The sequence below is a fragment of the Rana temporaria genome, chromosome 1, assembly GCF_905171775.1.
Source record: "Rana temporaria chromosome 1, aRanTem1.1, whole genome shotgun sequence".
NCBI lineage: Eukaryota > Metazoa > Chordata > Amphibia > Anura > Ranidae > Rana > Rana temporaria.
The window spans coordinates 40,742,377-40,757,464 of NC_053489.1; the positions used below are offsets into that span (position 1 = coordinate 40,742,377).

The window sequence follows — 15,088 nt, forward strand, 5'->3', positions numbered from 1 at the left end:
CCATCCCTGACGGCTCCTGCGCGCGAGAGTGATGTCGTCGCGGCTCCGGCCAGTTACAGACCTGGAGCTGCGATACAAGAAAGTGAGATGGCATTGGTGGAGGAGAGGAACGAGGGCCGCTGCGGGAGCTTCAATCTCAGGTAAGTAATTTATAATGAGCTAGTATGACATGCATATTAGCTCATTATGTCTTTTTCTTGCAGGGTGTATTTTTTTATTTTTTTTGTTTGTTTTGTTTTGGTGGGTTTACTTCCTCTTTAAAAATAAGTGTGAAATGCAAAACTCCGGTTGCCAAGGGTATCCTTACTGTGGAGGAGTGCGGGGTGTAGCAAGATGGCGGAGACGAAACGTCATTTCCGTCACAAATTTTGACTGGTCGCCAAAGCTAACGCAGCTACGTGTCCTCATCTAGTGAGCGTGGGCGCATTGTAAGTAACGACTGTTTGGTCTTCACAAAGATGGACCTTAGCGTTTGCTTTTTCCCAAAGGAGATGCTAGTTGGGCAGAACTTGGCGCTCTAGTGTTCGGGCACCGGCGATTGGTGGTCGCGCTGGGCGCTCTGTTTAGGGTCACTGATGGTTAGAATTGGCTCTGAACAGCAGTGATTGGTGATTTAGTGCTCGGCGCTCAGGAGAATTGATTGGTGGTAAGACTTGGCTCTGATGCAGGGACAGCGGTGATTGGTGGTAGTACATGAAGCCCTGAGCTCGGGCCGCGGTGATTGGTTGGAGGTGTGGCTGGCGGGTCTGTTTGAATCAGCTGGCCGTGGTTGGCAGGTCGGTGTGTTGTCTGTGGTAAGTGTCCCGGATGTGGGGTATAGGTGATTATAGAGATTGACTGAGGCCTACAGACCGGAGCTGGAGAACTCTGGGGGTCAGTTTGTCCCATAATGGCTGAAGAGACCCTGTCCCCGGGACACACACTGTCCCCTTCTATGTCATTATATGTCTGCCTGATAATGGAATAGAGATTATTTTGCTGCCCCTCGTGATGTGTCAGGTGACGTCACACAGGACAATATGTAGCAATGATTCTCTCTCTCTCTCGTAATGCTGATGTCACCAGGGAGCGTCACTTCCCACCAATCACCGAACGCGGGAAGTAAACAAAGACGTGTGCAGAGATCTGGTGCCAAATAGAATTTTGGTACCGAAAATGCAGGATGACCTTGGCGGATTTTTTTTTCTTAAACATTATATATATATATTGCATTATGTTCAACTTTTTATCCACTTCAGCCCGGGAAGAATTTACCCCTCCTTCCTGACCAGAGCACTTTTTGCGATTTGGCACTGCGTTGCTTTAAAGCGGAGCTTCAACCTACAGCGGAACTTCCGCTTATCGGAAAACCCCCGCCCCCCCTCTGGTGACAGATTTGACAGGTTTCAAATGCGCCGTATGGAAACGGGCAGTGAAGCCGCAATGCTTCACTTCCTGGTTCCCTCACCGAGGATGGCGGTGGGGACAGCAGTGTGACGAGCGTTCACTCGTCCTCTGCTGCTGACGGCGCCGGACTCCAGGACAGGTAAGTGTCTTAAAGGGGTTGTAAAGGTAATTCCTCCCCCCCCCCCCTAAATAGCTTCCTTTACCTTAGTGCAGTCCTCCTTCACTTACCTCATCCTTCGATTTTTCTTTTAAATGTCCTTATTTCTTCTGAGAAAGCCTCACTTCCTGTTCTTCTGTCTGTAACTCCACACAGTAATGCAAGGCTTTCTCCCTGGTGTGGAGTGTCGTGCTTGCCCCCTCCCTTGGACTACAGGAGAGTCAGTGCTGGGCGAGAGCACGTAGCTATACGTCACCTCGCCCAGCAGCCAATAGAGGCGCGCATGCCCCCCGCTCGTTCCTGACTCCCGTGCCCGGCGGGCACGATCGCTGCCGGGCACCCACGATTACTCGTTACAGAGCGAGGATCGGGAGCTGTGTGTGTAAACACACAGCTCCCGGTCCTGTCAGGGAGAGAAATGCTGATCCTCTGTTCATACAATGTATGAACAGAAGATCAGTGATTTCCCCTAGTGAGGCCACCCTCAATGCATTTTTATAGCACTGATCGCTATTAAAATGCCAATGGTCCCAAAAATGTGTCCGACGTGTCCGCCATAATATATCACATAATCAGCCAATGACAGCTGATCACGTGATATAAACAGAAAATCAGGAATCCGATCACCGGCTTCTGTTAGAGTGACACCGGTCCTTCACACAGAGAGCCGCGGCTGCCTCATCTGTGCCCACCAGTGCCACCTACCTTTACCCAACAGTACCACCTATCAATGCCCAACTTATCAGTGCCCATCAATGAAAAAAATTGCCTGTTTTTATTTTTTTTCAACCTCACCTACTATGTAAACATTGCAGTCCCACTATAAGTTGCTGATCGGCGCAAATTACTAGTATAAAAAAATTAAATAAAAAATTCCAGCATATAAATCATAATTTGTAGATGCTGTAACTTTTTTGCACAAATATATATATATATATATATATATATATATATACAAAAAAAGTAGCAGAAATTTGATTTAAAAAAAATAATTTTTTTTACTTGATCTGTTTTATAACAGAAAGTAAAAATATATTTTTTCTAAATTGTGGGTTTTTTTTTTTTGTTTAGAGCAAGGAATACAAACGGCAGAGGTAATCGGATGCCACCAAAAGAAAGCTCTATTTGATCGCCGTCATTACTAGTAAAAAAAAAAAAAAAAATTAATAAAAATGCCATAAAAATACCCCCTATTTTGTAAACGCTATAACTTTTGCGCAAACCAATCAATAAACACTTATTGTGATTTTTTTTCTTCTTCTAAAAATATGTAGAAGAATACGTATCTGCCTAAACTGAGGGGAAAAAAACGTTTTTTTATATATTTTTGGGGGATATTTATTATAGAAAAAAGTAAAAAAATATTAATTTTTTTCAAAATTGTCGCTCTATTTTTGTTTATAGCGCAAAAACTAAAAAACGCAGAGGTGATCAAATACCACCAAAAAGGACGCCAATTTGGTTTGGGAGCCACGTGCAATTGCCAGTTAAAGCGACGCAGTGCCGAATCGCAAAAAGTGCTCTGGTCTTTGACCAGCAATATGGTCCGGGGGTTAAGTGGTTAAAATAAAATTAAAATGACAACCAATTTAATGTCTGTACCTCTGCACTGACCTGTTCTCATCCCTGCAGGATTTCTCTGCATCGTTCTTATCAGAGATGGATCCCGCCGAATTGGATAATTTGTGTTCTCATCTTCATTCAAAAATTTCCATTATCAAGAAGACTCTGCAGCTTCGGAAAATAGGTCAGCACAATAATCGATTTAAGCTTCCAAAATAATCCCATACACGTTCAGTATCTAATGGCTCTGTAATCTATTTTTCAGGAAATTATTACTTACTGTGGTTTATTTTTTATTTTGTTTGCCTTTTTGTAAAGTCCTCTGTGTGCTCCCCAACTCCCCCCCCCCCCCTCCCATCACTTTCCTTTGATAAAAAATGCAGGGCACGTTTGTAGCAGTCATCTGCACTGCTCTATACACACTTCATATCCCATAGTCCATCTTGGAAGCGAGCAAGACAGGGTGGCTACATTCCTACATACAGTGGGACCATAGAGAAGGAACGTAGCCACCTTCTAACAGGAAGTCAGGTGACGGCTGCAAAAAAAGTCACTTTAACCACTTGCTGCCAAGCGATGTACCAGTATGTCGATTGATTTCAAGTGGGGATGATCATCCCGGTAGTGTGTGTGTTTTTTTTTTTTTTTTTATGCCCGCCCTCAGCTCTTATAAAAGCAATCCTAGCAGCTAACTAGCCGCTGGATTGCTTTAACAAGCAGCAGGAGGGGGTGTCGGATGACTAATACCCCAATCTGCACTCCCCACCCCCACCCTTCCTGTCCCACCTGGAGTCCCGATCGACCAGCCAGCTAATCATAGAGCCCAGCAAAGTCCCATCTGGCTTTGCTCTATGCCGCAGGGATCTGCAATTAGCGGACCTCCAGCTGTTGCCAAACTACAAGTCCCATCATGCCTCTGGGTGTCATGCTTGATGCTGTCAGAGTCTCGCTATGCATCATGGGACTTGTAGTTTGGCAACAGCTGGAGGTCCGCTAATTGCATATCCCTGCTCTATGGTGTAGTAACCCGAAAAGCAATGACATCACTTCCTGGTTATCTGGATGAAAACAACGCCATTAAAGCGGTTGTATACCCCGCTTTGTGATTTTTACCTACAGATAAGCCTATAATAAGGCTTACCTATAGCTAAAATGAATATCTACTAAACGTGCATGTGTTGAAAATAAATGTGCCAATGTATCTGGTGTGAATGGACCTTGAAGCATGAAATGCCCCAAATCTCTACATTATATTAAAGGAAGGCTTAATTTAGCCTCCTTTCACACTGGGGTGGCGTGTTAGTGGTGCTTTACCGTAAATTTAGCTGCACTTCTTGGCCGCTAGTGGGGTGCTTTTAACCCCCCACTAGCGGCCTAAGAAAGGGTTAAAAGCGCCAGTGTTTCGGCACTTCTGAAGCGCTGCCCATTCATTCCAATGGGTAGAATCGGTGTAGGAGCGCTGTATACAGCACTCCTATAACGCCCCAAAGATGCTGCTTGCAAGACTTATTTTCCCGTCCCGCAAGCGCACCTTCCAGTATGAAAGCACTGGGGCTTTCACACTAGGGAGGCATGAGAGGCGCTTTACATGCGCTATTTTTAGCACTAAAACGCCTGCAAACTGCTTCCGTGTAAAAAGGGTCTTAGTGTTTGTAAATTCTGGGTGAGGGGGATTATAACTTTGCACAGTACCATCCTCCCAGAGATGATGGGTCCAGCCTCCGGTCACTCCATCACTGATACCATTTCCCCGGCTGCTATATCATATGTGCTTTGGCTAGCGGTGCAAAAAAACAAAAACAAGAATTGATGTGCATCTTTCTTCCTTTTTGAATTTTGCACATTTGGGAAGAACAGTTCCTAGTGAGTTGGCATCTGGGATCAATGAGTAGGCCAGCAAGCTGCGGCATCCTTTATATACACCAAATCTGCGCTAAGTTTCCTGGGCCATTTATAATTGGGTAGGGAACTAGTGCAAGTGGTGTGCGCCACAGTAACGGAGCAGTCTGTGCCACCCACGGCAGTTTCTATTTCAGAGCGAAATGACAATACAGCACCACAGTCCTCTTTATGGAAAGATCGGAGGTCTAAAAGACCCCAAATCTCTCCTCTGCCCTTCAAAAGCAAAAGATCAAAAAAATGTAAATTTTATCTTTTGCTTAAAAAAATAAAATAATCCACGCTTACATGGCCGGAGAACTGGAAGTAACGTCGCTCTGGGGTCCTCCAAGGGCATAGAGATGAGCGGCGGCCATCTTGCCATCGATAATCTCCATGACAAGCTAGCGCCGCATGGAGTCCCGGGCTCACCGATCGATAAGGTTTCTAAAAGGCACCACTTTTATCTGACAGTCCGGCGCCTGAGGGAAAAGAAAATAACGGGGTTATGGCATCTAGATGCAGCCATGGCTCCGGTATTTAATTTAATTTAAAACAAATGACGTATTTCCCCAGTTTGGTGCTCAAGAGCGCAACAGTTTTCAGCATGGAAAAATGCAGCAGGTCTCCGCCAGGCCAAGCCTTGTGTCCGGGATGTGAGGTGCCAGCAGACATCTTGCATTTCTCTTCCTTATGCAGTGATTGCACGGTGTGAGCGGAGTCTGCACAGCCCCCGTCCTCCCTCCCCAGTCTCAGCTGAGTGAGGGGATGGGCAGAATGATCGATGCATCTAATTGTACTGTGCTGTGTCTGCCACAGATACAGCATAGAACAGGGAGCAGATCAGTCCTCAGGGCTTTGCCCCCCCACCTCTTTCTTAATTCAGAGCCGGATCTGCTCCCCGTTCTTCAGCCTAGAGTGGGACAGGCTTTCTGCTTACAGCAGTTTTTGTGCAAATTTTACGAAGAAAAATATTTTGGCAGGAGTTTGCATCTAAACCAGATTAAGAATTCATTCTCTGTGTATTGATTGTATTGGTTCTTTTGGTTGTGCTATTCTGATTTTGCAAAATCTTACTTGAGCTGGGCAGTTGGTGCCGGGGCGGACTGACAACTCATGGGGCCCGCCGGGCAATAGGAGATTATGGGGCCCGCCAGGGAATAGGAGATTATGGGGCCCGCCGGGCAATAGATTATGGTGCCACACACACACACAGTATACACACACACACAATATACACACACTGAAAAGGTACTGGAGGGGGGCAGCTATAATCTTGGGATTTTTAGACCAAAAGGATGTCGGTAAGGGACATTTCAGGGACAGATGTAAAAAAACACAGATTTTTACATGCTGTCCCTGGTTTTACTGAGTCTGGCAACCCTGATGGAGCCCTCGGGCAGTGCCCGAGTGCCTAAATCAGGGGTCTTCAAACTATGGCCCTCCAGTTGTTCAGGAACTACATTTCCCATCATGCCTAGTCATGTCTGTGAATGTTAGATTTTTACAATGCCTCATGGGAAGTGTAGTTCCACCACAGCTGGAGGGCCGTAGTTTGAGAATCCCTGGCCTAAATGGTCAGTCCGCCCATGAGTTAGTGTCAGGTTTTGGGTGGAATATCATTCTGTATATTGTGGTGATTTGCAGTAACTGTTTATACTAGTAGAACACGCATGAGTCTCTATTGGTTCCGTGGTTCAGTCCAGCTTCTTGTTTGTTTCCGGTGAATAGGGCAGGATCCGCCCCTGAGGAATGCACTCAGTAAAGTTGCCCATGAACTTCATTTGCTGTGTGAACTCCTCAATAAACTGGAAACAGAAGTTCATTATCAGGAAACCATTGCCAACTCTTTGAAGGTAAGAACGTTGCTTTCTGTTCATTTAGACCTTCCTTCCTGTACCTTGTGTTCTTTCACCATCATAAAATGCTTTGATCATGTAGTTCTATGGTGTCATTAGTTAACCTGTAACCTAAGGTAGAATGATTTGGTCATTTATTGATTTATTTCCAGGGTTCTTGTTAACCACTTCATTACTGGGCACTTAAACCCCCTTCCTGCCCAGACCAATTTTCAGCTTTCAGCGCTGACGCATTTTGAATGACAATTGCCCGGTCATACAACACTGTACCCAAATTATATTTTTATAATTTTTTTCCCCCACAAAAATGGTATTTGATCACCTCTGCGGTTCTTATTTTTTGCGCTATAAACAAAAAAAGACAGAGGGCCGTATTCAGATACCTGAGTGTATCTGTCCGGCCGGGGGAACGTATGTGTTGTGGCGTAAGGCCGCGTAATTCAAATGGGGATGTGGGGGGGCGTGTTTTATATAAAGTTGGTTTGACCCCGCGTATTTTACGTTTTTGTTTTTTTTTTTGAACGGCGCATGCGCCGTTGGTGAAAACATCCCAGTGCGCATGCTGGAAAATCCGCCGCAAAACGTCATTGCTTTCAACGTGAACGTAAATTACGTCCAGCCGTATTCGCGAACGACTTACGCAAACGACGTAAAAAAATCAAAACTCGGCACGGGAACGACGGCCATACTTAACATAGGATACGCCGCACATACCCCTCATATAGCAGGGGTAACTTTACGTCGGAAAAAGCCGAACGCAAACAACGTAAAAAAAAAGCGCCGGGCGGTCGTTCGTTTCTGAATCGATGTAAATAGTAATTTGCATATTCCTTGCGTAAACAAACGGAAGCGCCACCTAGCGGCCAGCGTAAATATGCAGCCTAAGATCCGACGGTGTAAGACACTTGCACCTGGTGGATATTAGGGATATCTATGCGTAACTGATTCTATGAATCAGTCGCATAGATACGCCGTCGTATCTCTGAGTGCGCTCGTCGTATCAGGAGATACGCCGTTGTATTTCTTTCTGAATCTAGCCCAGAAAATTTTGAAAAAACAAAACAAAATGTTTTACTTTTTGTTATAATAATATCCCAATTTTTTTTCCTTAGTTTAGGCGACTACAAAATAGGTAGATTTATGATTTCTTTTTTACTAGTAATGGCGGCGATCTGCTTTTTTTTTTTTTTTTTTTCTTTGTCAGGCCTGCGTTTTTGCGGCGGACATATCAGACATTATTTTGGGACCATTCACATTTACACAGCGAACAGTGCTAAAAAATGCATTGATTACTGTATAAATGTGACTGGCAGTGAAGGGGTTAACTCTAGGGGGTGAGGAAGGGGTTAAATGTGTAAACTGGGAGTGATTTTAACTGTGTGTGGGAGGGGGACTGACTGGGGGAGGTGACCGATGCTGTGTCCCTATGTACAAGGAACACAGCATCGGTCTCCTCTCCCTGACAGGACGTGGAGCTCTGTGTTTACACACAGAGCTCCACATCCCTGCTGTCACCGCCGATCGCGGAAAACCTGGCGGACATCACGGCCGCCAGGCACGCGCATCGGCGTATTAGCGATGCACCGGGCACATTGTTTCCCCGCTGTGCGCCCCCAGCGGTGCGCGCGGGGAATATAAATAGCGGGACGTCCACCCGGCACTTGAGAGCCGCGCTGTGGACGTCTATAGCGCGGGTCTCAAGTGGTTAAATATAATCCGTATGGTGTAAGCATTTTCTATTACCATTTGTGACCCTGTACTTCCTAGGACAGTGACACACCTGAGCTGTATGTTATACAATGACATTTTAAGTTCAACTGATCAATCGATTTGATTCCAGATTTTTCATGTTTGTTAATTAATGATCTATCTATTCCAGGGGTTGACAAATTTGCTTGGAATCTAGGAGCCAGCTAAAAAAAGTTAGGAGCCAGAAAACGCACCCCGTCCCCACGAGCTTGCGCGCAGAAGCGAACACATACGTGAGCAGCCCCCGCATATGTAAACGGTGTTCAAACCACACATGTGAGGTATCGCCGCGATTGGTAGAGCGAGAGCAATAATTCTAGCCCTAGAACTCCTCTGTAACTCAAAACATGCAACCTGTAGATTTTTTTTAAACGTCGCCTATGAAGATTTTAAAGGGTAAAAGTTTGTCCGCATTCCACGAGCGGACGCAATTTTGAAGCGTGACATGTTGGGTATGAATTTACTCGGCGTAACATTATCTTTCATAATATTAAAAAAAATGGGGAATAACTTTACTGTTGTCTTATTTTTTTATTAAAAAAAGTGTAATTTTTTTCCCAAAAAAGTGCGCTTGTAAGACCGCTGCGCAAATACGGCGTGACAAAGTATTGCAACGATCGCCATTTTATTCTCTAGGGTGTTAGGATAAAAAATATATATAATGTTTGGGGGTTCTAATTAGAGGGAAGAAGATGGCAGTGAAAAATGGTGAAAAATTACATTAGAATTGCTGTTTAACTTGTAATACCAACGGCCACCACCAGATGGCGCCAGCTCACACATCTGGTGGTAATAACTTGTAATACCAACGGCCACCACCAGATGGCGCCAGCTCACACATCTGGTGGTAATAACTTGTAATACCAACGGCCACCACCAGATGGCGCCAGCTCACACATCTGATGGTAATAACTTGTAATACCAACGGCTCACCACCAGATGGCGCCAGCTCACAAAAAAAAAAAACGTATTTTTTTTTTGCCCACCTTCCAAGCCAAGTCGCCAGGACACCATTTCTAGTCGCCATGGCGACCTGTCGCCCGGGATTTGTCGAGCCCTGATCTATCCGGTCACATTTGTGATCAGTGCAAAGGCATGATACTCTGAGGAAGGGTGCGATCTACAATAGCCCAAAAACGTTTATTACCTTGTCTGCTTGACTATACAAATGATGTATTTGATGCCTTCTTGATGTCTTTTTGACAAATTTCTTTTTGATGAATTTCTACAAATAAAATAATTTTTAAGTACAGCAATCCCTCCGCTATTTCTATGTATCTAAGCCTGTGGGAAGGCTTGATTGCTAGAACTATCAGCTGGGACTGACGCGCACCTCACCCTGCAGTTTCTCTATCTGTGTATATGTATGTTTGCGTGCGTATTTTATTTTTGTAGTAACTTCTCATTTTATCTATTTTAGGAGCTACAGATCAACCTTGAGAAAGATTTCAAAGCAGCATCGCACCTTAACGAGAATATTCCTGTCCACCTTCCCAAGAAAGGCCCCAGCAGGTATATTAAAAGGAGGGTTTATAAGAAATGATGGGTGGTAGACTGTCCAGCCCTTGGTTTCCTGGGCTCAGTTCCCACAATGGTGTCTGCATGTAGTTTGTGTGTTTCAACAGGTTCCTTTCAGCCGCTCTGCAATTCCTCATACAGTGCAAAGACGCACCAGTTGCTTAAAGGGGTTGTAAAGGTACCATTTGTTTCCCTAAATAGCTTCCCTTACCTTAGTGCAGTCCTCCTTCACTTACCTCATCCTTCCATTTTGCTTTTAAATGTCCTCATTTCTTCTGAGAAATCCTCACTTCCTCTTCTTCTGTCTGTAACTCACCACACTACTTGCTCCCTGGTGTGGAGTGTCGTGCTCGCCCCCTCCCTTGGACTACAGGAGAGTCAGGACGCCCACTAACACACAGCTCCTTTCTCTATCTGCAACATAGAGAGCGTCCTGACTCTCCTGTAGTCCAAGGGAGGGGGCGAGCATGACACTCCACACCAGGGAGAAAGCCTCGCATTACTGTGTGGAGTTACAGACAGAAGAACAGGAAGTGAGGATTTCGCAGAAGAAATAAGGACATTTAAAAGCAAAATCGAAAAAAAAAAAACACAATGACGGCGCAAAAGAGGGAGATTTGAACCACAATACCACAAAAAGTTGATAAATTGTTATAAAAAGGGAAGGGGAGGAAGGGAAATAAAAGACCAGCAACTGGATAATAATAAAAAGGATGGTAATGAAAGTCCCAATATTTAAAGTTCGTATATAAACAGTTCAAAATGACATATACACCGTGGCAGCACTTTGGAGAGTGAAGCAAGACTCTGTAATGGCAAAAAGAAAAAATGCGCCTACTAAGTGCAGTATGTCTGATAATATGTAGCCAGATTCAGGTAGGGGCGCGTATCTTTAAGGCGGTGTAGCGTAACGTATTTACGCTACGCCGCCTTAAGTCAGAGAGGCAAGTACTGTATTCACAAAGTACTTGCCTCCTAACTTGCGGCGTTGCGTAAATGGGGCCGGCGTAAGCGCGCCTAATTCAAATTAGGCTGAGGGGGCGTGTTTTATGTTAATGGGGGGTGACCTGACGTGATTGACGTTTTTTACGAACGGCGCATGTGCCGTCCGTGTACATATCCCAGTGTGCATTGCTCCAAAGTACGCCGCAAGGACGTATTGGTTTCGACGTGAACGTAAATTACGTCCAGCCCTATTCACGGACGACTTACGCAAGCGTAAAATTTTCAAATTTCGACGCGGGAACGACCGCCATACTTAACATTGACTAGGCCAGCTATTTGATGGAATAACTTTTACGCCGGAAAACGCCTTACGTAAACGGCGTATCTTTACTGCGACAGGTGCACGTACGTACGTTCGTGAGTGAATCGGCGGATCTAGGCATTTACATATTCTACGCCAAACTCAACGGTAGCGCCACCTAGCGGCCAGCCGAAATATTGCACCCTAAGATACGATGGCGCATGCTGTCGTATCTTAGATAGGTTTAATTGTATCTCACTTTGAGAATACACTTAAACTTACGACGGCGCAGATTCCGAGTTAGGTCGGCGTATCTACTGATACGCCGGCGTAACTATTTGTGAATCTGGCTAATGGAATTTTTTTAATTCATTAAAATAGCCAAATGGCTACTCACTAAAAAGTAGTACAAAATGCGCTCATAAAAAGGGGAAGTGTAGTCACTGTAGATGGTCAGCCGATGATGGTGGCTTCTCTGGTGAAGATATTGTTGGTTGCTGTCCAGGAAAGAAGAGAGGCAGAGCACTGCGGGAACAGCGAATCCTGGCAGTACCTGTTCGGCGGCGTGCTTTCGGCCTGGAGCGCACACGGCTCTCGGCGACAGGAAGTGACGTCAGACAGGGGCTCGTAGTGATGACGTGTTTCAATGCTTCCGTATTTTCATCAGATCTAATTTGAGGAGGAGACTGGCATACTTGTATATGCTCTGTAGAACGAGATGGGGCTGTCTCATGTGTCCATTAGAGCACAGTCGCAATTTCCAACCAAAAGCTCACATCGAACATATGTTGGCGGAATTTCCAATCGTGTTTACGCGGCATTAGGCAATGGCCCGGATTCAGGTACGATTTGCGCATTATTTGCGGAGGCACAGGGCAACGATTTTGCCCTACGCCCCCACAAATAATTTGCGCTGCCCTCGATTCACGGAGCAGTAGCTCCGTAAATTGCGAGGGCGCGCCGGCAAAATTGCCCGGCGTAAGCGCGCGCAATCTAAATGATCCCGCCGGGGGCGGGAATCATTTAAATTAGGCGCGCTCCCGCGCCGAGCGTACAGCGCATGCTCCGTCGGGAAACTTTCCCGACGTGCATTGCGGCAAATGACGTCGCAAGGACGTCATTTGCTTCAAAGTGAACGTGAATGGCGTCCAGCGCCATTCACGATTCACTTACGCAAACAACGTAAAATTCGAACGTTGCGACGCGGGAACGCCGGGTATCATTTAGCATTGGCTGCCCCTGCTTTTAGCATGGGCAGCCTTACGCTAAAGACGCCGTACGCAACCGACGTAACTTGCGAATCAAACCGCGCAACATTGTGAATCGGCGTAAGTATGCAATTTGCATACTATATGTTGACCACAATGGGAGCGCCCCCTAGCGGTCAACACAAGAATGCAGCCTAAAATCTGCGTGGCATAAGAGCCTTATGCCACGCAGATTTTAGGCTGCAGTCGGCGTAACGAGTTCTCAATCAGGAGAACTCGATACGCCGGCGCAAGTCACCAATTGCGCTGCGTAACTATGGTTACGCAGGCGCAATTGCTACCTGAATCTGGGCCAATGTTTTTACAACCTCTCCTAAACGATTTAACTTGACAGATACCGTGTTTTCCTGAAAATAAGACCTACCCCAAAAATAAGACCTAGCGTTATTTTCCAGGAGGGCTGCAATATAAGCCCTACCCCGAATATAAGCCCTAGTTTAAAATGCTTGTAAATCCTATATTCCACGCTATTACAGTAGTATATAATGTACAATGTGTAGTATATAATGTACAATGTGCGGAGCGGCGATATAACCTAGGTATTTGGCACAATTTATATTACAGAAACACATTGTACATTTATATAATACTGTAATAGAGTGGGAGAGAAGACAGCACATTACATGGTAAGACCTACCCTGAAAATAAGCCCTACTGTGTCTTTTGTTGCCAAAATTAATATAAGACCCGGGCTTATTTTCAGGGAAACGCGGTAGTAATCCACGTTTAAACGTCCGTCTTGCCACGTTTACATGCTGCGTTTAGCGGTGTTTGCGTTTTAGAACAATTTTTTTTGCCTTTTTAAAGAAAGGCCTATAAACGCAACTGCCTAAAAAACAACAGTAAACGAACCTGTATACATGTACACATAGGATAACATTGAATGAATTCAAGGACAGTTGAAAAAAGTGTCCAACTGCCAAAGTTTGGTCAGCATAGGTGTTTAGGAGGGGGAGGGGATATTTTTAAGAGCAGAGTTCTGCTTTAACTGCTTAAGGACCGCCGCACGATCATTAACGTCGACAGAATGGACGTACTGGTACCTCCCCTTTAATTTGCTGCTGTGTGGTCGTGCACCGCCCGGGGTGTGCTCGCAACCTCCGAGACCGTGCCCGCGGGATCTACGGATTTGATGTCCGCCGGTGTCCCACGATCGTGTCACAAGCTGAAGAACGGGGAGATGTCAGTGTAAAGGCATCTCCCCGTTCTTCCTAGTGACATGTCACTGATCGTATGCTCCCTCTCATCGGGAGCAGTGATCAGTGACGTGTCACTAGTAGCCACGCCCCCTAACAGTTAGAATCACTCCCTAGAACACACTTAACCCCTTCAGTGCCCCCTACAGGTTAACCCCTTCACTGCCTGTGTTATTTTTTTACAGTAATTGGTGCATTTTTATAGCTGACAATGGTCCCAAAATGGTGTTAAATGTGTCCGCCATAATGTCGCAGATCGCCGCCATTAGTATTTTTTTTTTTATTTTTTTTTATAAAAATGCTATAAAACTATCACCTCTTTTGTAGATACTATTAGCCGGATTCAGAAAGACTTACGCCGACGTATCTAATGATACGCCGCGTAAGTCCACGGATGCGCCGTCGTATCTATGCGCCTTATTCAGCAAACAAGATACTCCTGAATTTTGGCTTCATACAACCGATGTAAGTCTCCTACGCCGTCGTATCTTGGGCGCATATTTACGCTGGCCACAAAGGGGCGCTTCCATTGATTTACGCGTTGAATATGTAAATGACCGAGATACGCCGATTCATGAATGTACTTACGCCCGTCGCAGTAATCTAAGCCGTTTACGTAAGGCGAACGTTCGGCATAAAGATAAACCACCAAATAGCAGGTGTAAGTCATGTTAGGGTATGGACGTCGGAACAGCCGTCGTATTTTACGACGTTTACGTAAGTCGTACGTGAATGGGGCTGGGCGTAGGTTACGTTCACGTCAAAGGCATTGAGCCGTCGTATCTTAGGGAGTATATGCGACGTGATTCTGAGCATGCGCCGTTCGTTCGGCCATTCATTTGCATGGGGTCACGGTTCAGTTACATGTATCATGCCCTCCTTCAACCTACTTTAAATTAGGCGGGCTTACGCCGGCCAATTTACGCTACGCCGACGTAACTTACGGAGCAAGTGCTTTGTGAACACTGGTCTTGCCTCTCTGTTACATCGGCGTAGCGCATATGAGATGCGCTACACCCGCACATAGATACGCCGCTCTACGTGAATCTGGGCCTAAAGCTTTTGCGCAAACCAATCAATAAACGCTCATTGCGATATTTTTGGTGAAAAATAAAAAAAATGTGGAAGAATACGTATCGGCCTCAACTGAGGAACTATATAACATAACTAAAATATATATATATTATATTATATTATGTTTTCTTTTTTTGGGCATATTTATTACAATAAAAAATATTGCATTTTTATTTTTTTTGTTTTTTTCAAAA

At 45.2% G+C, this 15,088-nt stretch overlaps 1 protein-coding gene across 3 annotated transcripts in view; it reads left to right on the forward strand.

The window, feature by feature from the left end:
* Positions 1 to 334: 334 nt before the first annotated feature.
* SKA1 (spindle and kinetochore associated complex subunit 1) overlaps positions 335 to 15,088 on the forward strand; it is a 33,807-nt gene continuing 19,053 nt past the window's right edge. The window contains exons 1-4 of one of the 3 annotated variants that reach the window (XM_040336933.1): positions 335 to 428; positions 3,176 to 3,290; positions 6,716 to 6,840; positions 10,013 to 10,104. In XM_040336933.1, coding sequence (XP_040192867.1) covers positions 3,203 to 3,290; positions 6,716 to 6,840; positions 10,013 to 10,104 — 305 coding nt within the window. In that variant the 5' untranslated portion in view covers positions 335 to 428; positions 3,176 to 3,202. The other 2 variants (XM_040336925.1, XM_040336919.1) reach the window with 2 other exon arrangements.